Raw genomic sequence first — 25,333 nt, forward strand, 5'->3', positions numbered from 1 at the left:
GTAAGAACGTGTCCAGCTGAGTGAACGCTTTGAAACTGCAGGAGAGAAATCAGCAGGGGCAAGCCATTTCTTACCTCCTGGGGAGAAGCTTTGCTCTGCCAAGGTGACTGGAGAGCTGGGGTGCATGCATCTGTCGAGATGATTACAGACATACCAGGTGCATGCATCTGCCCAGATGATTGCAGACATACTGTGTGAGAGCTGGGATGCATGCAGGCTTTCCTGCTCTCCTCTGCTTTTAGGGTTTGTGAGTCATACACAGTGGAAGGGTTTGTTTGTGTTTGTTTTGCAGGCACCTCAGCACATCCCAAATAACTAACCTTTCCTTCCTAACAAGCAAGGAAGAAATGCTGGGACAACGGTTCATGCTCACAGGCCCAGTAAGATATTTCCAGAGGGGAGTTTTGGCATTGTGCTGTCTTCCTTTTCCCCTTGCCTACCCCCCATAAGCTGTTGGTACTACCGAGGGCTCTGCCTGGCTTTAGGGTGGGGGGGGGGTTACAGGAGGGGAGCCTCCCTTAGCTCCATCCCCAAGCGTCCTGAAATCCAAACTGGCTCCCTAGGGTTCTTTTTGTAGCTGCTCGGTTGTGACGTGCTGAAGTGGGGTATGGCCCTGGGCATTTCCTGGAATAAAACAAACCAAAACATTGGCACTGGCAAGAGGAGCACTTGGACAGACTCCAGGGAAGAGCCAAGGGGAGCTGCCTCAGCAACACGCACAGGGGCTCAGTGTGTAGGCAGAGGTCACCTCTTCCTAACCACCCAGTGACACACTTTCCTGGGGAGACCACTAGACATGTGGATACCATAAAGACTCACTGGAGTCTGGGTCAAGTGGGATTCCCACTGGTGAGACTTGTCACCTCTCCCTGGGTCTCAATGCCTCATTGTCTCGTTTTCAATCCAGGAGGCATCTTGGACTCTCTTCTAATACTGCTATTGTGCCTGGACATCATAGTTAAGGGTCAGGGCCACCGACCTACTTACTGGACCTCCCTTCTATGGACTACCTCAAATGTTCCAGGCTGGGATGGTGAGGGGCATGTGGTTGCAGCCAGGCCCTTGCCCTGGGCCATCATGGTGAGCCACACGACCATGGCGCAATGGCAGCCGGCCAGGCCCTGGGACCCCGCTGCTGGGGCCAGACTCCGAAGGCAGGCCCGAGTCGCTGGGTTGCACGTCCACCACCACGCGCCTGCGCAGGCGGCGGCTGGGCCGCTCAGAGTAGGCTTGCTTGTGGACGGCCCAGGGAGGCCAGCAGAGCTGAGCACGGAAGGCAGCCTGGAAGCCGCGGCGAAAGTTCTCGTTGAAGTAGCCGTAGATGATGGGGTTGGCGCTGCTGTGGAAGAAGGCCAGCCAGTGTGCCAAGGGGAAGGCGTAGACGGACAGCAGGTGCAGTTGCAGCTCGCTCAGCTCCCCATAGTCGATGAGCAGCAGCAGCACCCAGAGTGGCAGCCAGGACAACGTGAAGAAGAGTGCCACCATGACCAGCATGTGCACCACGCGGGCCCTACGGCGCGACGCGCGGCCACCCTCGGCCACCGCCTCCTCCGTGTCGCGCGCTGGACCGGGGGCCTGGCACAACTTGCGCGCAATGCGCGCGTACATCACCACGATGAGCGCCAACGGCGCCAGGTAGATGTGCGCGAAGAGCACGGCGGTGTAGACCTTGCGCATGCCCTTCTCCGGCCAGGCTTCCCAGCACGAGTAGAGCGGGTAGGAGCGGTTGGAAGCGTCCAGCATGAAGTGATGCTCCTCTCGCGTGACGGTCAGAGTGACCGCCGAGGGACACATGATGAGCAGCGCCAGAGCCCAGATCACCGCGATAGTGAGCAGCGCTTTCCGGAGGGTCAGCTTCTCGCGGAAAGGGTGCACGATGCAGCGGAACCTGCAGCCGGGGGTGGGGGGGTGGGGATGGGTGGGAGGAGAAGCAGAGGGCTCTGGGAGGGTCCCTGGAGGCCCAGTGGGCCAGAGCTGACCTGGTCAGGGACTGCTGGAAGAGGATACCTGACTTTCATCACCGGATTTGAGGCAGTTTCCGGTGCTGCTGGAAGGGGATACCTTACATTCATCACTATACTTAGGCAGCATCCGGGACGGCTTAGACACTGATCAGGTTAATTTACAAGTAAATTGGTTTGTCCTTTGCGAGGGAGGCAGCACTTTCGGCTAAATTGTTCTGGAGTCCAGGCTGGATTTAGGTAGATTTAGTGGAATAGATGGAATGCCTCACTAGAGGCTTAGATCTTTATTTTAGGATGGGTTAGCTGGCAGTGTTAGGCGCTCAACCCAGGACCAGCTAGCTGCTGAGGCTCCTATTCACCATATTAAAGCAGACCTAGCCTCCAAGTTCTCCCAGCATCCTTAGGGCACCCTGTACCCTGAACTCTCCAACCCAGAAATTGGGCTGACTTTCCCGCAGAGGTTCTTCCCTACATAACCCAAACATTTTGGCTACCTACTCCTCCCTTTTGCACCAATGGCCTCTTGGCTGTTGTACTTGGTTCCCCTCTCTCCCTTCGCCTCCCCCTCTCCCCGCCTGGTTCAGGATCATGGCCACTCTGGACTCTCTGAAATCCATCTGCCTCTGTTTGTTCTCCCCCACATATCTACAATAAACCTTCTTCTCCACCATATCTAGGAGCTGTCACTGCCTTCCCTTTTATTTCTTTTTCTTTTATTTAGTAGCAGGCACTGCAGCAAGTCCGTGGTGAGCATCCTATGCTTGGGAAACCTGACTAGGCAAATATACAAATGCTTAAAAAAAAAACAAAAACATTTATTTAGTGCTTAGTTCTCCCTCTGCCTAGCCTTTTTCTCCCGCTACACACAAAAGACAACTTGCAACAGCCAGCAATCTCCTTCCACTGTGTGGTCCTAGAGATTGAATTCAGGTCAAGAGGCTTGGCAGCAACAGCTTTATCCGCTGAGCCACTTCACCAGCGCAACACAAGTGTAACAGGTGTACTTTTTAGTGGTTTGTGGATTCCCCTGAAAACCTCAGGAGCTGGGACTGGAGGTGGATTGGTGGTAGAGCATATTGATAGGCCACCCTGGGTCGTTGTAACCATTATACTGACTTAAGAAAAATTATTTGCTAGATCCTGACAGACCTTCCAGCTAAAACTGAGGTCAGCCAGACCCTTAGGCACCCACAGTGCACGCAGGAACTTTGGCTAACCTGCATTGTTCTGTGTCTGTAACTGAAAACCTCTCTGCTCCCTGGTCAAACAGAGATAACATCTGTGCCCTGTTCTTATTAAAAGTTCATATCTTAGGGCTGGAGAGATGGCTCAGTGGTTAAGAGCACTGACTACTCTCCCAGAGGTCCTGAGTTCAATTCCCAGCAACCACATGGTGGCTCACAACCATCCGTAATGGGATCCGATGCCCTCTCCTGGTGTGTCTGAAGACAGCGACCATGCATATGGTAAATAAATTAATTAAAAATTTCATCTCTTGTCATGCTTGCTAACAATTATCACAATGAGGAGGACAAAAACCATCTCCAGCTGTCCTGGTCCCTGGGAGAAGGCTCACGCTCAGGCATCCTTACCACACTGAACTACTTAATGAGGAGCAGGGGTGGGGTCCTAATGGTGTGTTCTGAGAAGGAAAGCTTAAGCTTACCTTTGCTACACGAACAGAACCATTCATAATCCAGAGCGTCTCTTAATTAGACTCTGCTGGAGGAGTGATAGACATGTAGACTGAGTAAAAGCAGGACTTCCGGCAACCAGCAAGTAGATGGGATAGAGAAACAGGAAAGGACCCTTCCTTTCCAGCTATGCCAAGCCCGTCTGTAGGCAGGCTCCTCTAGCTCTGGCTCCCAGGGCTCAAACAAAGGAGAGGTAGCATTCCTGTTGCCCAGGATGCAGATGGCGTTGAGCTTCTAGTGGATCCCAGAAATGGCTATGAGACCTCATCCTCCCGAAAAGGGATGGAGTGGTATTAGCCAGTTTCCCCTACAGCCTTGCAGCTAGCCCATGTCAGAGGCATCAGTCACCTCTCTCAGTGCCCGCCCCAGAGTCACCCAGGGAAGTGTCTCACCTCTCCACGGCAATGGCCACCAGCGTGAAGACCGACGCAGACACGGACATGCCCTGCACCAAGCCGCTCATCTTGCATGTGGCGTTGTCAAAAGGCCAACCTGTAATGACAGAGGTCCGCACGAGGTGAAAGATCCCTATTCAACAAAACGCAGAGCACCAGCCACATAGCCAATGCCTCCTGAAAACATGGCCCATTTATCCTTGTGCGGTGAGGGGGTCATGAGTCTCTGTGACCGTGACTGAGGAGCTGTTCCACTAATGTGGACACTGCTTTTAGGAAGATGGCCATTAGTGGACAGCAGATTGTCTCTATTATCTATAACCTACAGGTCATCTAGCCCTGCCTGATGTCTGGACTCAATTATCCGGCCCAGGAGAAAGGCTGTTCCTTCCTCGAAGTAGCCCTATTATTATCCTATTATTATTATTATCAACATCATCATCATCATATTCACAGCATATATATTATCACACTTGTATATTGAAGTGGGCCAAACAGATAAACAGACTGTGGGTAAACGAAGATTCTGTTCTTGCTGAGAACAAAGCTACAAACAAGGGAGGAGGGTGTACGTTAAAGTACACTTTCTGATGTCACACTGGAATCTGCAGTATCGGTATGGACCACAGTTTCTGAGATACAGGCAGATGGCTAGACACAGGCGTAAAGGCATAGCTGGGTGTGGTGATGCATGTCTTTAATCTCAGCACTTGGGAAACAAAGGCGGACAGATCTCTGTTGAGTTCTAGGCTAGCCTGGGCTACATAGTGAGTACCAGGGTAGCCAAGGTTATATGTTAGATAGGGTCTCAAGAAAAAAAAAAAAACACGATGTGTCAAAGAACTCTGTGGTAATATGCAAATACGCATGTATTTCCCAGTTCTGTCTCTTCAGAGTCTAGAATCAAGATACTCTAACACTGATAGCACCCCAGAAGTCAGACCTGCTTATAAATATTATATTCCTTGGCCCGTGGAGATGGCTCAGCAGCTAAGACAACTTGTTGCTCTTGCAGATAACTCTGGTTTAGTCCCCAGCACCCACATGGTGGCTCACAGCATTCATAACCCTCTAGAGTCAGAAGCTCTGACGCCCTCCTCTGACCTACGTGGGCATCAGCATGCACATGGTACATGCACATATATACAAGCAAAACACTCGTGCACATAAAATAGAAAACAAATAGTATACTCCAGTCAAAGGAAACAAGGCTTTTTAAAAGAACCAGTAAATTCCGGGGCTGGTGTAAGAAAAATGTGAGGTGATCTAGAACATTCTGTGGACCAAGGAGGTAGGAAGATACTCCAAACATCACAGTGGTGTATAGGAAGGACACAGAAGCCAGCTGCAGTGAGTTCCCAACAGCCAGACCTAGAGCAGTTTTAAGCAACAAAATAAACAATCATGTTGGATTAAAAGCCAGGAAGCAGAGATCCAATTAGTAAGTACAGAGGATGTGAATGTCATTAAGAGGGACAGGATGGAAGGATCTGTTGTGGGCGGCAACACTATGAAGTCGGTACAGAAATATAACGAGCCATGACATTTCCGTGGTTGCAGAGGATCACCCCGTAGGGTATTTCATAATGAGAAAGGGGAACGTGCTGGCTTCGCAGCTGAGAGACAGCGGTTACCTAAGCAATCAAGCCAAAGGCTCTGCTCTAATCTGCTCCCTGCCCACGGATTCTCCCTGCTCTCCCTGAACGGCTAAACTGAATCGAATCAAGGTGTAGAAAGCAGAGTGAAGTTCTGAGTAAACAAGTATCGACGTGGGCACAGCCATGTCGAGGCTCCAAAGCTTGGACCTATGGGGAGTTGGCAAAGCCATCACATTTCTGGGCCAGGCTCAAGAGGATGACTGCACACTCCTCAGAAATCAGAGTATGGGTTGGTTTTCCTCCTTTTTTCTTGTTTTGTTTTTAAGACAGGGTTTCTCTGTGTAGCCCTGGAACTCAACCTGTAGACCAGGCTGACTCAATCTTAGAGATCTGGTTGTCTCTGGCTCCTGAATGCTGGGATGAAACGTATGTGCTACCAGGCTTGTCCAGAGTATTTATGACTGACTGATCCATGTGTGAAAGGACCAGCAACTTCTGGGATGTTTGTGGCCTGAGCCGACTCACTCGCAAAGGCCTCCAACTGAGAATAGCTACCCCCGACAAGTGCTGGACCAAAAGAACATCTCACTGACATCTTGAGCTGCATCTGTTGTGTTAGAGAACCCATCCTGAGCCCGGCTTTACTGTATATACATCTATCTTTAAGGAAAGGGGGGAGCGGTTGCTTTACAGTCGCTCTAGTGACCTCGACACCCTTAGTCAAGGATTCCCCAGTGCAGGCCCCGGCATCAGAGAAACGAAAAAGCCCATATTGCAACTAATGGGCCAGCAGCTTTCAAGTGTGATGTCATGACCCAGCACTGATGGCAGGAGGGAGCTAAGAAAACACTTGAGCTGGTCCCAGTAGCACAGACTTTTAATATCAGCTACCCAGGTAGTTGAAGCAGGAGATGTCAACCTCAGGCCATCACACCTATGCACACACTCACACACACAAGAGAAACATACACGCGTGTGTGCATATGCAGAGACACGCAAAAGTAAACATTAAAAAGAGGCTGAGGGGTTGGGAAGACAGCTCCGTGGTTAAGACCACTTGCTGCTCTTGCAGTGGTCTGGAAGTTCAGTTCCCAGCACCCACAATAGCAGCTTACAACCACATGTAATAAGTTCAGGATTATGGGATCTGATTCTGACCTCCACAGGCATCTACACATATGTGGTACCCATACATACACTCAAACACGCCGCACATACACACACACCTGGAGTCCTCAGAGCTGGATGAGGGCCTAAGAACCTTTGCAACCAAGTTCACTGATGAGTGTGGGATCTAGGAACCAAACCAGGGTCCTCTGCAAGAACAGCACGTGCTCTAACCACTAAGTCACCTCTCCAGCCTCATCTCTCTCTCTTTTTTTTAAAGAGGGATGAGGATGTAGTTTAGTGATAAAGCCTAATTTCAGTCCCTAGCACTAGGGTCTGGAAGAAAGGAAGGAAGGAAGGAAGGAAGGAAGGAAGGAAGGAAGGAAGGAAGGAAGGAAGGAAACCATTAAAAGCAGCTGGAGATCCTAGGTCTGACCTTAGGCTAAACCAGAGGTTCTAGTCTTAATCCAGAACAACAGAGAGATTGAGTCTAAACTCCCCAAAGCAACATTCTGAAGATATTAAACTCCTAAATAGTGAAACCCTAAAAACCAAAATGGGAAGCTTCCCATTCTGTGGAAGCCTGTAGAGTACAGGGTTCACACTGGCTCTACGGAAGGAATTATCAGTGTGCACCAGGCTGTCCCAGGCTGTCCCAGGCTGTCCTAGGCTGTCCCGGGCTGTCCCAGGACACCTGCATCATGTGAGGAAGGCAGAGTACCTCAAAACCTGGAAAAACGTTGTTTGGGATGTGACAGGAAGGACAGCCTTCAGGAGAGACTGAGCCTGAGGGTGTAAGGTGAGGAAAACCACACAGAACACACATGAGAGTGAAGCATGAGGCATGGATCTGTACTTACAATATTCCAGAGGTAAAGGAGCTTAAGTTCACCTCAGGCTACATCATGTCATCTCAGCTATGTGCGACCTTTTCTTAAAAACAACAAAAGAACCAGCAATATGGCTCAGTGGTTAGGGGTGCTTGCCACCAAACCTGACAAGTCTAAGCTCAATTTCCAAGACCCACGTAGCTAAAGAAGAGAATTTATGTCCCATAAGCTGTCCTCTGACTTCCACATGTGTGTGAAGCTACACATATTCCCATGCCTCACAAAGTAACAGATAGACACACACACACACACACACACACACACACACACACACACACACACGGGGTGGGGGAGAGAGGAGAGAGAAAGGATAGATGGGGGGCAGGGGGAATAAATGTCATTTTAAAACCTGAAAATAAAGGGCCGGAGAGATGGCTCAGTAGTTAGGAGCACTGACTGCTCTCCCAAAAGTCCTGAGTTCAGTTCCCAACAACCACATGGTGGCTTACAACCAACTGTGATGGGATCTGATGCCCTCTTCTGGCCTGCAGGTGTATATGCAGATAGAGTGCTTGTACATAAAATAAATAGATCTTCTTTAAAAATTAAAAATAAAAGAAACAAAAGAAGTGGTTTCTGGAAAAGAGGGGCAGATCGGCATGGTACTGTTCATTGCAACCTAAGACGGGCAGCAGATGGCTGACAATGTGGGTTGCCAGCCCTTAGGTATGACCTCTTTGTGGTTACCTACAATATAACCCCGAAGTACAACTTTTCATATGTTGAGACCTTTTGCTTTTTTAAAAGTTTTGTTTCTCACTATTTTGCACTGCCAACCTTTTTTTAAAAGTCTGTTTAGTTTGAGTGTTTTGCCTGCATGTGTGTACCATGTACATGTAGTACTGAAAGTGACCAGGAGAGGGATCTAGAAACCCCACCTTCATGTGGGTGGAACTGAACATGGCTCCTCTCTCTGCAAGGGAATCTTAATTCTTAAAGGCTGAGCCATCTCTCCAGACCTAGCCTGCCTGCTTGCCTGACTGATTTCCTTCTTTTCTTCCTTCCTTCCTTTCTTCTTTCCCTCCCTCCCTCCCTCCCTCCATCCATCCTCCCTTCCTTCCTTTCAAAGTCAGATTTTCTTAATTCTGGATATTTGACATTCATACCATTTTGGATACTGGCAACATAAATTATACATGAACTTTTAAAAAGCTCTGATTTATGTATCTTCTTTTGTAAAGTTGGCTCCAAGAGTGTGCACTGTTGCACACTGACTTTATCTGTGTCTGTCAAAAAAAAAGAAATGGTAAAATATCACCAATAAAGAGATACCTTTTTGATACCTACATTTGTGAGAAATAAAATTTCTCAAGATTTTCCCTTGGAGCCACTGCCTGTAACTCTAAACAGAGGTGGCTCGTCAAAGGCTTTGCTTGAGCCCACCAAACGTCTTAAGAGCCAGGTGTGGTAGCACACAGCTGACACCCCAGGGCTCAGAAGACAGAGTTGCAAGAAGAACCACACACACTAGGCTAGTCTGGTTGTATAGTCAGTTTCAGACTGGCCTGAGGTACAGGGTAACACCTGACAGTCACCCTAGGCCCCCCAAAGACATCTACCAGTGTGTGGTCTGAATAAGATGACCCCAGAGGCTAGTATATGGGAATGTTTAGTCACCAGGGCATGAAGCCCTTTGAAAGGATTAGAAGGATAAGGAGGCGTGGCCTTGTTGGAGGAAGTGCATCACTGGGGTGGGCTCTGAGGTTTTAAAAAGCCCATGGCCGGCTCAGTTCTCTTCTCTTCTCTGCCTATGTCAGGATTCAGTTTCTAGCTACTTCTGTATTACCCTGCTTTCAGCCACCATGATAAAGGACTAAACCTCTATAAAGAAAGCCCAATTAAATACTTTCATAAGAGTGGTTTTGGTCACAGGGCCTCTTCAGAGAATTAAAACAAAGACTGGGGCAGCCATGGTAATCCAGGGCCCCACAGTTATAAAGTGGGATACATACAATTCCCAACCTCCGCTTTCGACCCATTATGAACAGACTCTGTTACTCAGACCTCACACATGTTATTCATGTACTTGAGTGTTTATGTTTGCTGCACCACGAGCTACTGTTGCCTGTTTTACTGGTAAAGTGGCCTCTTTAAGTCTAAAATTGTTTCAGGGGGCTGGGGAGATGTGTCTGTGGCCAAGAGCACTTGTTGATCTTGAAGAGGACCTGTGTTTGGAACCTAGCATCCTCATGGTGGCTCAGAACCACCTAAAACTCCAGCTTGAGGGGATCTGATGCCCCCCCTCTAGTCTCTGTGGGTACCAGAAACACATGGGGTGTACATTATGCATTAAAGAAAATGCCTATACACATGAAATAAGATAAAAAAATTTTAAAAAATAGCAGGGCAGTGGTGGCTCACACTTTTAATCTCAGTACTCAGGAGGCAGAGGCAGGCATATCTCTGGGTTCAAGGCCAGCCTAGGCCCTAGAGCTAATTTGGGGACTACACAAAGAAACCTGTCTAAAAAACAAACAAATAAATGCATAACTATATACATAGATACACATACATACATACATACATACATACATACATATATACATACACACATACATGCATACATACATATGTACTAGAAGAGGCAAACACTCTCATTTGAAAAGTACATAGTAACAAAGACTCCCTTCCAGCCTCAAAGTTGCTCTTCTGGGAGGCCATAAATGCTGCCTCTCTCTCATGACATTTTTTTAAGATTAATTCTATTTTTAAATTTTTTTTATTTTATTTATATGAGTATACTGTAGCTGTCCTCAGACAAAGCAGAAGAAAGCTTTTTTTAAAAAATCAGATCTCATTACAGATGGTTGTGAGCCACAATATGGTTGCTGGGAACTGAACTCAGGACCTCTGGAAGAGCAGCCACTGCTCTTAACTGCTGAGCTCCAGCCCAAATCTTATTTTTAATGTATTTATATATGTGTATATATGCATATCTGTGTTTAGGTGTGCACACATGCGTGCAGGTACATACGGAGACCAGAGATGTTAGATCTCCTGAACTGGAGTTAGTCATCTGTAACCTAACCAGTGTGGGTGCTAAGAGCTCAACTCAGGTCCTCTGGAGAGTCATACACATTCTTAACCACTGAGCCATCTCTCTAACCACTGAGCCATCTCTCCAGCCCTTCTCTTCTTTTAAAAAAAATTCACATTTGATATGTGTGCACATGTGTGTGTGTGCGTGAATGCACGTGCATGCACGTGTTTGGAGGTCAGAGGACAGCTTGCAGGAATAGGTTCCTTCCTTTCACCTAATGGGCTCAGGGATGACACTCGGGGACCAGTGTGACAGCAAGCACTCATTTGCTCACCCATCTTGCCACCTACCATGTTTCTCCGAGCTTGGAAATGGACTAAAATATGGGTATGTTTCATACGCTGCAATTATTTTCAACAAACAATAAACCCCACTGTTTTTGGCATACAGGTCCACAGTTTGAGGAACACACGACGCCAGGCAGCTTCCATCAAGATACAGAAATATCGCATCACCCCAGGAAGCTTCCATTCAGTCCTTTATTACCGAACCCTCCCTCCATCCCCTGATTCTGTCACTTTGCTATCTCTAGGGACAGAAAATACAATTTGGCCTTTGAACACCAGGTGTAAATAGTTATACCGTAAATACCCCTTTGAGACTTGTAGGCCAGAGTGGGGCAGGCTGTCTGTGGGTGCTGGAAGAAGGTCGTACAGTTTGTGTGTGGCATCTCCGCGGGGATCAGAACTCAGCAGAGAGTAAAGTCTCCACCAGGCACACAGCCAGAAGCCTCTGCACGTCTAGGATCCTGCACACATTCAGGCCTCCCCTCCCTGGGCCTGCGTCATTAGAGCCCATATAAAGAAGAAGTGCAGGCCAAGGAGGAACCCCTAGGAACTGCTGGGAACCCTGAGAGCTGGGGAATCTTCCCCCTCAGGCCTGTAAGGGCACCACAGCTTGAGTCTCTAAACTCTGATGCTAAGACAGACAAGACAGTTTTATCATGAAAGGCTAGTGTGTGACATTCTGACAACTGGGGCGACCGTCTAGTTCCATTTAAAGACCTCTTACCCAGTCCCAGCTCACTGGCCAGTCAGTCTCTACTCCCAGCTCTCCCAGCCACTGTGAGCTCATTACCTACAGGACAAGAGCATCTTCCGTGGGAGAACAGATGACAGGAGAGGATTTCCAGGTCGTGGTGCAGAAGAAAGTTGCCTGCCTCCTACTTCTCCCCCAGCTAGCTCTGCCCGTGGGGACTCTCCCCAAGAGTGTGCCGAAAGGAGAGATGATTAGACAGGGGAGTAGGAAGCCCACTGGCCTTGACACTGACAAGCTAAGTAATTACAGACCGGTCCCTTAACTGCTCTGAGCATACTTCCTCATCTGTAAAATGAGGCTAATAACAAAGCATGCTTGGGTGGATTATTCTGGGGATTAATTAAGATAACGTATAAATCATACGTCCCATCATGCCTGGCACAAAGAAACTGATTAGCCCATTAGGCTTGTTATTTTTATTCGCCTCTCCGTCAGAGTTTGAGACAACGGCCCCTTGGCTGAGACGCTCCGTCTTCCGGATTTCCTCTTCAGTCTTTAGCTGAAAATTGGAAGTGAGGGGAGAGGGCCCTTCCTGCTGCCCCCTGGTCGTACTCACCAGTGATAAGGTTGTCCACAAGGGTGGTGGGCATGCAAAAGATGCCCACCAGCAGGTCGCTGACAGCCAGGTTAAGGATAAACATGTTGGTGACAGTGCGCATGTGCCGATTCTTGAGCACAATGAAGCAGACCAGGGTGTTGCCCACCATGCAGAGGAGGAAGATGAGCACGTAGGCCGTGATAAACATGGCCGCCACTGGAGAGGAATGCTGGTAGTAAGAGGAGAAGGTGAGGCTGGCAGCCGGGCTGGTCTCAGCATCACTCCCGTTCAGACTCAGGGGCCAGCTGCCGTTGGGAGGCTGGGAGGGCTCCGCTGGGGCGAAAGGAGCACAAGAGTCAGGACCAATGCAAAGAAGAGTTAACTGGCTTTTCACCACTGAAAAGCCAATGGGGGATGCAGCTCAGAGTACTCGACTAACACGACTAACATGCCTGAAGCTACTGACTGATCCCCAGTACCACGTAAAGTGGTATAGTGGTGCATGCCTTTAATCCAAGCACTTTCCAAGGTGGAGGCCAAAGGGTCAGACGTTCAAGGACACTCTCAGCTACTTAGAGAGTTCGAAAACAATCTCTGCCAACTGAGACTTTCAAAGAAAACAAAGGAAATGTTCCAGTTTCTTTGTGTCTCGTGTGTCATACTGTCTTAGGGTTTTACCGATGTGAACAGACGCCATGGTCAAGGAAAGTCTTATAAAAGACAGTGTTTAATTGGGGCTGGCTTCAGAGGTTCAGTCCATTATAAGGTGGGAGCATGGTAGCATTCAGGCAGGCATGGTGCAGAAGGAGCTGAGAGTTCTCCATCTTCATCTGAAGTTGGCTAGTGGAAGACTGGCTCCCAGGCAGCTAGGGTGAGGGTCTTAAGCCCACACCCACAGTGATACACCCACTCCAACAAGACCACACCTTCTAATAGTGCCACTCCCTTACTCACACAAACCTTAAGCCTACTCATTACTGCCCACTGTCCCAAGGACAACTAGGCACACTGATCAAAAACTTTATTTTATCATTATTTTTTTAATTTTTAGATTTTTGAATGTTTTGCCTGCACACATGTATGTGTACGGTGTGTGTGCTGGTGCCCATGGAAGTCAGAGGAAGGCATCGGATGCCCTAGAACTAGAGTTAAGGATGGTTGTGAGTCACAGTGGGGGTGCTAGGAACCTGATCAGGGTCCTCTACAAGAACAAGTGTTTCTAACTATTTAACCACCCTCCGTCCCATGATCGAGGACTGAGTTTGCCCAAACTCACACTCATTCTCCAATCATGGTGGTTAGTCTCCATTCACACCTTCTTCCTGCCTTTGTTCCATCTTTTGGGGCTCAGAAGCCTTCCTGGGTGACAAAGTCTTATGTTTATCAGGCTGGTCTTGAACACACCACCTTAGCCAAGGATGACCCCGAACTCTTATCCTCCTGCCTCTACCTCATGAGTGCTGAGATTTAAGTGTATGCTCAGTGTATGTGAGAAGACCCGGAGTTTGGCACGTTAGGCAACTACACTACCAACTGAGCTACATCCCCAGGCCCGAGAGTCTAACTTCTAAAGGACCCCATCCTGCCAGTTTCTGGTTAGTTAGACTCAATCAAGGAGGCCCTGAACGAGGTGGGGAGTCAAGAGAAGAGTCAGTGTTTGCTTCCTGATTTCCATCCTGCCTGGACCACTGCTGTAAGCAGACGCAGCTCTTGTCCTGTAGAGCCAGTCCTTCTTGTGCCTTCAATGTACCCTCATGTCTAGATACTTTTAATTCTCTCGAAGCATGTGTCAAAGGTATTTGGAACTGTGGCTTCTGAGAGTTAGTTAGGGGGCTGGGGATATGGCTCAGCGACCTGGGTTCAATTCCCAGCATCCACATGGCAGCTCATGACTGCCTGTAATCCAAGATCTGACACTCTTACGGAGACAAATGTATTAAATAGAAATAAATAAACTATTAAAATTGAAGGGAATTGGCTAGATCTATATGCAGCTATATGGCGGGGCTCCTGTGATATCATTGGTGATTTCATAAGAAAAGTCCTGAGCTGTTATGCTTGCTCTGTATTTTTAAAATATTCTCCCTCTCTCTATTTCTCTCCCCTTCACATCTCCCTCTCCCCTTCTGTGTGTGTGTGTGTGTGTGTCTGTCTGTCTGTCTGCCTGTCTGTCTGTCTGTCTATGTGCTCTTAAAGGCCAGAAGAGGGTACCAGATCCTCTGGAAAAGAGTTATGGTGCGTGATTGGCCAAGGGGTGCTGAGAACTGGACTCCCCATCCTACACAAGAACAGTGTCTTAGTTAGAGTTTCCATTGCTATGAAGAGACACCATGATTAAGGCTCCTCTTACAAAGGCAAACATTTCTCTGGGGCTGGCTCACAGTCTCAGAGGTTCAGTCCATTATCATCATGGCAGGAAGCTTGGCAGCGTGCAGACCGACATGGTGCTGCAGAAGGAGCTGAGAGTTCTACATCTTGATCCTAAGACAACCAGGAGGAGACTGACTTTCCCACAATGGGTGGAGCTTGAGCACTAGGAGCCGTCAAAACCCACTCCCACAGTGACACACTTCCTCTAACAAGGCCATGCCTCCTGATAGTGCCACTTCCTGTGGGCCAAGCACGTTCAAACCACCACAAACTGCAAGTGCACTTAAGGCCAAGGCCTCTCTCCAGGCCCCTTGCTTTTTCTAGTTTGCCCTCACCACATTAGGATGCAGGAAACAGGTCCTGCACAGATGGGCCATGCTTTTGACTCCTCAGCTTCCAAAATCATAAACTCCATTTCCATTCTCTTTAAACTACTCAATCTTGGATATTTTTGTTAAAGCAATTGAAAAATGAAGTAAGACACTCCTTGTCCATGGCTCTAGATCTTCCAAAACAACAGTAGTAACCTATTCTTTCTCTTTGCACCAACAGCCCTGCGGGCAGGAAAAACAATCTGGATTTGCCTGCCCCCAGGGTAAGTATCCTGGAGGCGCCCTGTCCACAGGATTCTCATTAGCATCAGGCTGAGTGTGTGTTTCCCTAGTCCTGTTTCAGAGGGAGCAGCCCCGGGGTCCAACCATAACCCTGCTGGGAAGTCATTAGCTGTGGTGAGTCACGGTGTTGTCTCCGAAGTTCACCTCCTGTCTTCCTCTGGGGCGGGATGGGGCCCGTTCTGGAGGATGAAGTGGCCCTGGGGAGTCTTTGGTGGAGTCCAGAGCTCAGCCCCTGGGAGGCACACTAGAGGGTTGGAGGCAGACACCTGGGGGGTAGCAGGCTAATTCGCTGACCGCATCAGGGGCTGCAGGAACCAGTGGGGGCCATAGGAGGGGGTGGAGGGATGAGGGTTATACTGATGGAGAAGGAGCTGAGAGAGGATGGCACCCCCCCCCCCACATGCTCGGGCTTTTCAAGGGCTCCAACAGTACTCAAACTCATTTAATAGAATATTTTTAAAAATCAGGCACACAAAAGAGAGAGTATTTTGGCGAACATATGCAGAAGGATAAAGTTTAATGAACCGTTAGAGATGGAATGGTAAAAAGGACTCCCACGGGAAGACTGCCCACCTCCAACCTCCACTGACTCTTCTCCTCAGTTATTCTGAAGTGAGTGTCAGCCAACATTTCTTTCCACTGAAAAATAGTTTCGTATCTTTAAAAAAAAAAAAAAAATCATCTTCTACCTTTTTTTTTTTAAAAAACTCATGGTCCAGGAGCTAGAGATGTATCTCGGTTTGTATAAAGCTTGACTAACATCCACAAAGCCACAGGTTCCATTCCCAGAACCACTTGTGTATAGCCATAAACCTTGAACTCCAGAGGCAGGAGGATGAGAGGTTTAAGGTCACCCTGAGTCTGAGGCCAGCCAGTCTCCACTACACAAGACCTTACCACCAAACCAACCCAGGCCATCCAGATGGCTCAACAGGTAAAGCACCTGCTGTGAAGTCTGAGGACCTGTGTTTGATCCCTGGAACCTGTGGTGGGAGGAGAGAACCCACTCCCACAAACTGCCCTCTGACCTCCACTCGCATTCTAATCATATCTCCATTGGCATCACACAAACACATCAGAAGTGAAGGTTTAAATAAAGAAAACCCATTCCGTCCTACCACACAGGCTGCCCCTCCCCCATCTCTTCCCCATCTCCCAAGCCCTGCAGCTCATTTGTCTGAGGCTGACACAGAGGCTAGCCTGTGGGTTTTCCGGCAGGCTGGATGTTGCAGGATGCTCTCTCGTGGTACCATTTCCTACGCTCTACTCTCTGTGCTCTGGTTCTTGGAATCTGCCGTTAAAGCTAATCGGAGAATGTGTCTGTGTTGCCTGGTGGTCTTGCTTGATTCTCTCTCTCTCTCTCTCTCTCTCTCTCTCTCTCTCTGTGTGTGTGTGTGTGTGTGTGTGTGTGTGTTGGAAACAGGGTTTCTCTGTGTATCCTTGGCTGTCTTGTAAACCAGGCTGGTCTCAAACTCAGAGATCTGCCTGCTTCTGCCTCCCAAGTGCTGAGACTAAGGAAGTGTGCCACCACCACCAGCTTGATCTCTCTCTTTTTTTTAAGTGTCTCGTATCAACCACGACTTTCATTTTTAGTGTCTCCTATCATGATGACCATGAACTCACTAAATAGCCGAGACCAGCCTTGAACTCTCTCCTCTTCTTTAAGATTTGTTGTTTTTATTTACGCATATGAGTATTTTGACTGCATTTACCTGTGTACCATGTGCACACAGTAACCGCCGGGGGTGTTACAGGTGGTTATGAGCTGCCATGTAAGTGCTGGAAATCTAATCCACTGATAGTTGTCTATCCCTGTAGCCCTTGGCCTCGAACTCTTAATCTTCTTGCCCCGACATGCCACACCAGTACCAGTAGGCTCTCCTACCCACAGTCTTCAACCCACAGCAGGCTCTGGCCACTGCTGACCTCTCTATGGTCTGGAAAGCTCCATTTCCCCTTTGCACACTAAGCTCTGGCCACTTGCATGTCCTCCCCTGCGTTTTCCAATACCAGGGACTTTGCCCTTCCCCTCCTTCCTCTCTTAACCCTCATGTCTTCCTAGAGAAGTTGAATCTGTTGATGGGATTTAAAGTAGGCTCCCCACCATACCTCCCCCAACCATGCCTCTCTGAGTCTTGTTTGTGTTTCTCACTTTGCCAATGATTTATTTGAAGGTTTACTGTTCTTTTCCCTTAGGAGTGCTCAAGAGCATGGCAGTCATGAACGCCCACCACTCAGGAGGCAGAGGCAGGTGGATGAGAGTTCAAGACCAGCCTGGTCTACAGAGTGAGTTCAAGGTCACCAAGGGCTATACAGAGAAACCCTGTCTTGAAAAACACCAACAAAAAGCCGTTTCCTGGGCGGTAGGGCTCTTTTTCTCTGTCTTTTTGTTTGCCGTGTTCTTGGTGCCTTGCCAGTGCCTTGTTGTAATAAATAGCTCGATAACAAGCAATACTAATGGAGTGGATAACTAGGTAGAGGAAGTTGCCGGAGCCCTTCAGGCTGAATCCTAACCTGCTGCCCCTACTCCCTTTGCTCAGCTCTCAGTTCAGCTCATTACCCAAAGTCTGTCCATGAGAAGTGTCTGGATGACCTTGCCCATCTCTGATGTCCAAACACTCAGGCATCCATCCCACAGTTTAGCCCAGCCCTGCATAATCCCAGAGGAAAACCTTCCCATTCCTGTCAGTTTCCCCTGACCCGGAGCCTTCACACTCCCAGCAGCCGGAACCTCATTAACACCCTTCGCTTGACCTTTCTGGGCTCTGCCAGCTGCCCTTACGATTATATCCTGTGAACTCTAAATCCGCTGAACCCAATTACATTCTGAGATTGGATGGGTTCCCTGGGGACTTCGGGATATAATAAAGGCTGCCTTTAGGGTACCCTGATGAGCTTAAGGCTAGACCTGCAGCTGCAAAAGCAGAGCTAGAGAGGCCAGAGTACAGTGTTTCTCTAAGTGTGGTTTTTAGTGACCAGCATCAGCATCCAATGGAACTCCTCAGAGTCTCAGGTCTTATCCCTGACCCAGAGAGCCAGAAACCCTGGGATGAGGCAAGGGAACCAACACTCTGTTTTACTTACTTATTTTTAATCTCAAGGAAAGATTTGTCTTTATTTTATGTGTATGAGTGTTCAACTTGAATGTATTTCTGGGCACCATGTTTGTGGCTGGTGCCTGAGGAGGCCAGAAGAGGTCGCCAGATCTGCTGGAGCTGGAGTTACAGATGGAAGTGACCCACGATGTGGGTGTTGGAAACTGGAACCAGCATCCTCTGCAAGAATACAAAGTGCTTGTAACCACTGATCCACCAGTCCAGTCTTGTGTGTATGTGTGTGTGTGTATGTATACATATGTGTGAGTTTGAGGCCAGAGGCAATGCTAATGTCTTCATTAATTGTTACCTGCTTACACCAAACCTTACCAAATTGGCTAGACTGCCTAACCAGCAAGCCCCAAGGATCATCCTTTTAGATGTATGCCACAGCCCCCCGGTTTTTAGATGCAGGTTCTGGGGGCCGAGTCAGACTCAGGTCCCCCCTCATGCTGGCAGCAAGCACTTTATCAGCCGGACCATCACCAGCTCCTGTTTTGGTTTGCTTTTCTGCAGTGCTGGGGTCTCCCGCTCGCTAGGCAAATGCTTTTTCTCCGAGTCCCAGCTCCTATTTTAAAATTTTAAAACAGATGTATTTATGTATGGGTATGAGTACACTGATGCTCTTTTCAGACACACCAGAAGAGGGCATCGGATCCCATTACAGACAGTTGTGAGATACCATGTGGTGACTGGGAATTGAACTCAGAACCTCAGTCAGTGCTCTTAACCTTGGAGCCATCTCTCCAGCACCTGTTTTAGATTTTAAAGCATTAGGTAGGGGTGTGGTTTGGTGGTAGAGTATTTGCCTATCATGCATAAGGCCCAATGCTCAAGGTTCAATCCCTGACACTGCCATAAGAAACAAACAAAAAATGAAAATATTTCCTGACTATGACCTAAGATTGAACATATCACTTCTGGGAACCAGAGACTCTTCTTACTACAATAGACGGAGGTCAAATTCACGCTGATGCATGCTACTCTGATAGCAGCCTAGTTGCAGCAATTTGGAGCATACTGGGTCATACATACAAATGCAGGAGCCCAGCCAGAGATCAAGTCTAGATGCCCTGAGTCCACAGCCTTCTTACCACCGACAGGATCGTTGGCGCCACCTCCCGGTTTGTCCTGGTAACACATAAAAGTTTCTCCCTCCGTCCCCCCACCCGCAGACCCCTTAGAGCCTACTGATGAACCCCCTCCCTGGAACCCCTGAAGAACACCACGGTAGGGGCTGCCAACGGCACAGAGTGCCATATAGGACAGATGGCTAATAGCCACACAAAACAAAAAGTTCAAAGTCGTCGGCAGTGAGAGATGCCCTTTAAAAAAAAGAACTCAGAGTAACCTTTTCCTCAGATTGGCCAAGAGTGCGGCGCTCCTGAAGTCTGGAGTGCGGCTGCGCACAGCAGGGGCGGCGCACCAGTCAGGTGTGAAGTCTTCCTGAACCCTGCGGAGGTCAGTTCGTGGTTCCCAAACCAGCCACTCCACTTCCTGGAGGTGGGGGGTGGGAGATGGGGGTACGGGGAGGATATCACGATCTTTAGAAGGAGGTCTGATGGCGTGGGGAAAATACTGACCTCGGCTGTAATGGTTACAGAACAGTATAAATACGCACTATTCATCTCTATTCCTTAAAAAAAAAAAAAAAAAAAAAATTGCCCGTGATTTCTTCTTTGAATGACAGCCTTTGTCCATAGAAAGGTGGTATTTCCTCTGGTGACTTTGTTGTTGTTTCTTTCATTCTAACTTTTGTTGTTGTTAAAGATTTGTTTATTTATTATATGTAAGTACACTGTAGCTGTCTTCAGACACACCAGAAGAGGACATCAGATCCCATTACAGATGGCTATGAGCCACCATGTGGTTGCTGGGAATTGAACTAGGGACTTGTGGAAGAGCAGTCAGTGCTCTTAACCACTGAGCCATCTCTCCAGCCCATCATTTTAACTTCTGATTTTGACTTTTCTCATCACAGGGAAATGGCAACACGGAATAAACAGCGGTGATGACGGGAGCTTTTGGGCACATACCGCGATCACCCCAATTTTTAGGAGTTATTTTTTCTACCCCTGTGGGTCAGGATCTGGAGGTGGCATTTGTGAATGCTCTCTTTAAAAGCTCCTCTGATGAGTCCCTTCTGATTTCAAAGCCACTGACTTGTGCCAGCTTTTCCCTTACTGCTAAGCTTTTGTGTAAGACTTAACCCACGGGGATCACCAAAGCCTTTGATGTATTTGGATGCTTCCCCCCGCCCAGAGGCTTTTTAGGGCTTTTTCTTGATCTGGCATGAAATGCTTCTTGTCCAGAAGGAAATCATGGTCTTTGAATATGTTGGATCCTCTCTCAACAGAGTACACACTTTCAGGTGCACAGTGAGCACAGGGGGGTAGGGACCACGCTGTGTATCCATTACTCCTCTGTCCTAGAGCACAGCAAGGTTTCCCTGAAGAAGCCAGCCCTTCTCCCTGCATGCAGCATTGGAACAATTGTCAGTCTGAAGTGTGCACCTATCCCCAGTGTGTTGTTTCACTCATTTTCCCTTGGCATGTTGTTGCCAAGCCTTTCACACACACACATCTCATTCCACAGGCCCCATGTGCCCTCACCTTGAATGGGCAACAGAGCTGGAACTGCTGGTTCCAGCTGCTTCTCAGCCATTGCTTCCACACACTGTCCTCCACAACCTGGTAAAGTCATGACTCAACAGTCAATAACTCATCAAACAGGTTTATATGTTAAATTCTTAATCCACGATCCCTCCACACAATAAGCTTACAACCAGTTGACATATAAACTACCCACTTAGATAAGATAAATTGACCCATAGAAACCCTTGGAAATAATCATAACCACCTTATCTATCTAGAGGTGTTCGGGGAGAAACATCTACATCTGCTTCCATGTTACCTCCTCTTGAATCTCCTGTTTTCTCCTCCTCTTCTGCTTTACCAGAACTTTGTTCCCACCCACTCTCTTCTGTCCAATCATGTCTCACCTTGACAACAACGTACAACCAGAGAACTTGGCCTGGGAGCTGGTAGCCACTGAATGTCATTCATCCATTGTGAAAGGACTGGGGACAGCAACCTGGTTTGAAAAGAAGGCTTGGGACTCTAACTTGCAGGTGACTAAACAATGCTTGTTACCTTTACCTAGTGTGAGTGTGCATGTGTGTGCACTCCCGTGCCAGGTGCACTTCTGGGGGCCAGAAGTCCCACAGCTTGCAGGGGTCAGTTCTCTCCTTCCACCAGATAGGTTTGAGGAAATCAAACTCAGGTTATCAGGCCTTGTATCAAAGACCTTTACCAGCTGAACCATCTCACAGGTTTGTACTGGATAGATTTACGCCAACCCAACCCAAGCTGAAGTTATCTGAAAGGAGGGAACCTCAATTGAGAAAATGCCTCCATTAGATCCTGCTGCACAATATTTTGTTAATTAGTCATTGATGGGGGAGGCCCAGCCTAGTGGAGGTGGGGCCATCCCTGGGCCAGTGGTCCTGGGTTCTATAAAAAAGTAGACTGAGCAAGCCTGGGGAAGCACACTAATAAGCAGCTACCCTCCATGGCCTCTGTTTCAGCTCCTGCCTCCAGGTTCCTGCCCTGTTGCCTTGGCTCCTTTCAGTGGACAACAGTGCAGAAGTATAAGCCAAATAAACCCTTTCATCCTCAACCAGCTTTCTGGTCATGGTGCTTTGTCCCAGCAAGAGAGATGCTATGTCACTATTAGCTCAGAGTTGCTTTTGTGACATTCGAAGTAGCCAGGCTAGCCTTGAACTCCCTATGAGGTCAAGAATGACCTTGAACTTCTAATCCTATGCTTCCACCTGCTCAGTTTATGGGGATGAGGGTGACCCCAGGCTATCTACCCATTGGACTACACCCCCAGGTTTGCATCTTTTTATTTTGTTTTTGTTTGTTTAAGACAGGGTCTCACTATGGAACTCTGGCTGGCCTGGGACTTCCTGTGTAGAGCAGGCTGGCCTCGAACTCACAGAGATCTGCGAGCCTCTTCGAGCACAGGAATGGAAGTCGTGCTCTACTGTGGCTTGCTGCCTACTGAAAGCGCAGAGGACCACAGTGACGGACGCTTTGCTTGGAATTGTTCCCAAGCCTGGACTAGGGATTCTCAGGAGAGCAGCGGGGAGTGGGGTGGGGTACAGGACTCCCACCACTTCTACAGACAGCCAAAGCCCACATTCTCCAGCTGCCTCTTGTAATCTGGGTTCCTTACCTCTGGTCTTTCTAATCCCTGTCCATCATGGTAAGTGAGAGCAAGTGATCCTTCCAGAATCCTTGGAACGAATAAACCTGAGCAGCTAACCGGAGTACTAGGTAAAACCCCCACTCCCCTTAATTTTATGTAACAATTCTGCCTGCCTATGTATCTGTGTACCATTTGGGGTCCTGGTGCCTCTAGAGGCCAGAAGAGGGCACCAGGCCATTAACTATTGTTAGGTAGAAGGTAGTAAACCGGAACAGCCCTTGCTCTTTCCCACTGAACCTCCCCAAACAAGCCTTTTAATCTCCTTAATGCTGGTTGGACCCAACCAACACCTGGAGAGATCAGGTCCCACCCCCTTCAACTGACCAAATCCTGCTGAGGATTAAGAAACACTCATCCTGGTGCAGAGAAAAAAAAAAAAAAAAAAAAAAAAATCACCGAGGATAGGGATGATTTAGCCACGCCTGTCCCAAGCCCAGTCCCTAGCTATGGCAGATGTAACAGGTCATTGTAAATGACCAGTCCTATCCCTAGGTGCTTTCAAGTCCCAGTGGCCTCAAATGATGCATGCCCCACAGCAAAGCCATAGATCATCCTAGGGCACCTGCCCTCTCTAGAGAAGTGATAAAAGAGAAGGCTTCTCTTAGTTCCCTAGACACACACCTTCCCAGAGCCCAGTCCCCAGGGTTTCTTTGTATAGCCTCTGTAGACCAGGTTAGCCTTGAACTCAGAGGGAGATCCATTCGCCTCTGATCCTGAGTGCTGGGATTAATGGTGTGTGCCACCATCATCTGGCTGCTGTATTCGGAAACACTTCAAGTCCTTACTTCTGGAAACTGAACTGCTCTTATCTCCCATAGTAAGCATATTACCTCAGCCCCATGGAAAGGGACTCCCGACTTTAGAGAAGTGGGTTTAGGCACACTCGATGCTCTTGATGAGAGGCTGGGCGTTGGTTCCCAGCAACCATATATTTGTTCACAACCATCTGCAACTCCAGTTCCAGGGCATCTGTTGTCCTCTTCTGGCTTCCCAGGGTGCCAGGCACACACATGGCACACATACATGCAGGTTATTTATTTATTTATTTTAAGGTAAGTGAAATCCAGACAGACTTAAAGGGAACAGGGATTGCTATCTTCCATCTTGCTCTAAGTCAGGCTGAGCATGCTCTATAGTTTCCTGTCTAGGCTCTGTGGTGGCTGCTGCTTCCAGGCCAGCCTGCTCCATCTCTCCATACCACACTGCTCACCCTATTCCGCATCCTGGTGTAGCTACATATAGAAGGTTGTTTCCTGCCTCTACACTAAACACATCTTAGGGGCGGCAGCCATGCCTCATTCAGCTAGAACAGAGGTAGTGATTGAAGGTTGGTACCTACTTCTAAGAGCAATGAATTTTCCTCTACACACTGCTTTAGCTGTCCCACCCAGGTTCTGTTTTCTATTCTTTTCAGGGTTATTGGCACTTTCCAAGAGGAGAAGAGGTGGTCTCATACTGCCGAGGTTACCCTTGATCTTCCTGCCTCTGCATCCCAAGTGCTGGGATTACAATGTGTATCTTATGTAGCACAAACTACCTCTGACTAGGAAACAAGAATTCTTTTTCACCTCGCCAGAAAACCAAAGCTCAAAGACAAGGAGACTTGCTCTCAGAACACAGGGTAGTACAGTGATTCTGCTCCTACTTGACCTCAGGATTTACAGTCCAACAAGACATCTGGGGCCATGTTGTGAGTTCGAGCTTCTGCTTAGGCTCTGCCATCTCTCTTGTCTTCTTTGAAACCATGATGTCACCTGTAAAACCCTTTAGTGACCAATTAGGGCTCCTTGATTAACCAGGAGAGGGCCTTGACTTCCAATGCCTATGCATGCCTATGACATCATGGATACCAGAAGGATCATTTCAGATATCACCAGAAGGCAGGTGTGAAGGTGCTTACTTGTAATCTCACTGCAGAGCCGAAGGCAGGAGGATCTGGAGTTCAAATGAGTTCCCGCTACATAGTGAGTTTTAGCCCAGCTACGTGAAACCTTGTTTCAAAACAAACAAAAGAAAACCCGGCCTGAAGAAGGAAGATAAAACCGTCTGAGGCAGAACCAGAGCTACTCTAGACTCAGCTAAGAAGCAATGGCAGGCAACCTAACTTCTTCAGATCTGTTCTTCCACACCCAGACCTTCAGTGTCCCTGTCCCAAGTGGGTTTCTTCTCTCTCACTTCCCAGCATCTTGTTGAGGAAGGATGGAGCTGGAGAGCTGGCTAAGCTAGTGGGCAGCATGTTAGTTCCCAGCGTACACTTCAGGTTGTGGGGTGGGGGCTGTGGCTGCAGCTGCAGGATATCTGATCCCCTCTTTTGGCCTGGGGGAGAGTCTGTTCCCCCATACATAATGACACATAGTGACAAGGTTTCTCTGTATAGCTTTGCCTATCCTGGAACCCTGCTTTCTTCCTTTCTTTCTTCCTTTCTTCCTTCCTTTCTTTCTTTTTTTAAGACAGCAGGGTATGGTGGTGCATGCCTTTAGTCCCACAGGTGCTGAGTTCAAGTCTAGCCTGGTCTACAAAATAAATTCCAAGACAGCCAGGGGGTACAAAAAGATAAGGAGACTTTGAAAAACTTGTTCTCTAGATGAGGAAATGACTCAGGACAGTTCTCTGTGTCATTTGCATTTCAAAAGAAGTCAAGCCTTCGCTCAGAAAGTGCTCTTGATGCAATTTCTGTTGCTAATGAGAGCAGCAAAAGGCTACTGAGGAGCAGAGACT

At 48.2% G+C, this 25,333-nt stretch overlaps 1 protein-coding gene across 1 annotated transcript; it reads right to left on the minus strand.

Annotated features, from left to right (window-relative positions):
- Positions 1-1,011: 1,011 nt before the first annotated feature.
- On the minus strand, positions 1,012-24,959 carry NPFFR1 (neuropeptide FF receptor 1; the record flags this gene model as incomplete). Its single annotated transcript, XM_080938197.1, has 4 exons — positions 1,012-1,888; positions 4,051-4,150; positions 12,283-12,597; positions 24,791-24,959. 4 exons carry the CDS (start codon positions 24,957-24,959, stop codon positions 1,012-1,014), a joined length of 1,461 nt encoding a protein of 486 aa, XP_080794323.1.
- Between the last annotated feature and the right edge of the window lie 374 nt (positions 24,960-25,333).

Source organism: Micromys minutus (assembly GCF_963924665.1).
Source record: "Micromys minutus genome assembly, chromosome: 25".
NCBI classification, from domain to species: Eukaryota; Metazoa; Chordata; class Mammalia; order Rodentia; family Muridae; genus Micromys; species Micromys minutus.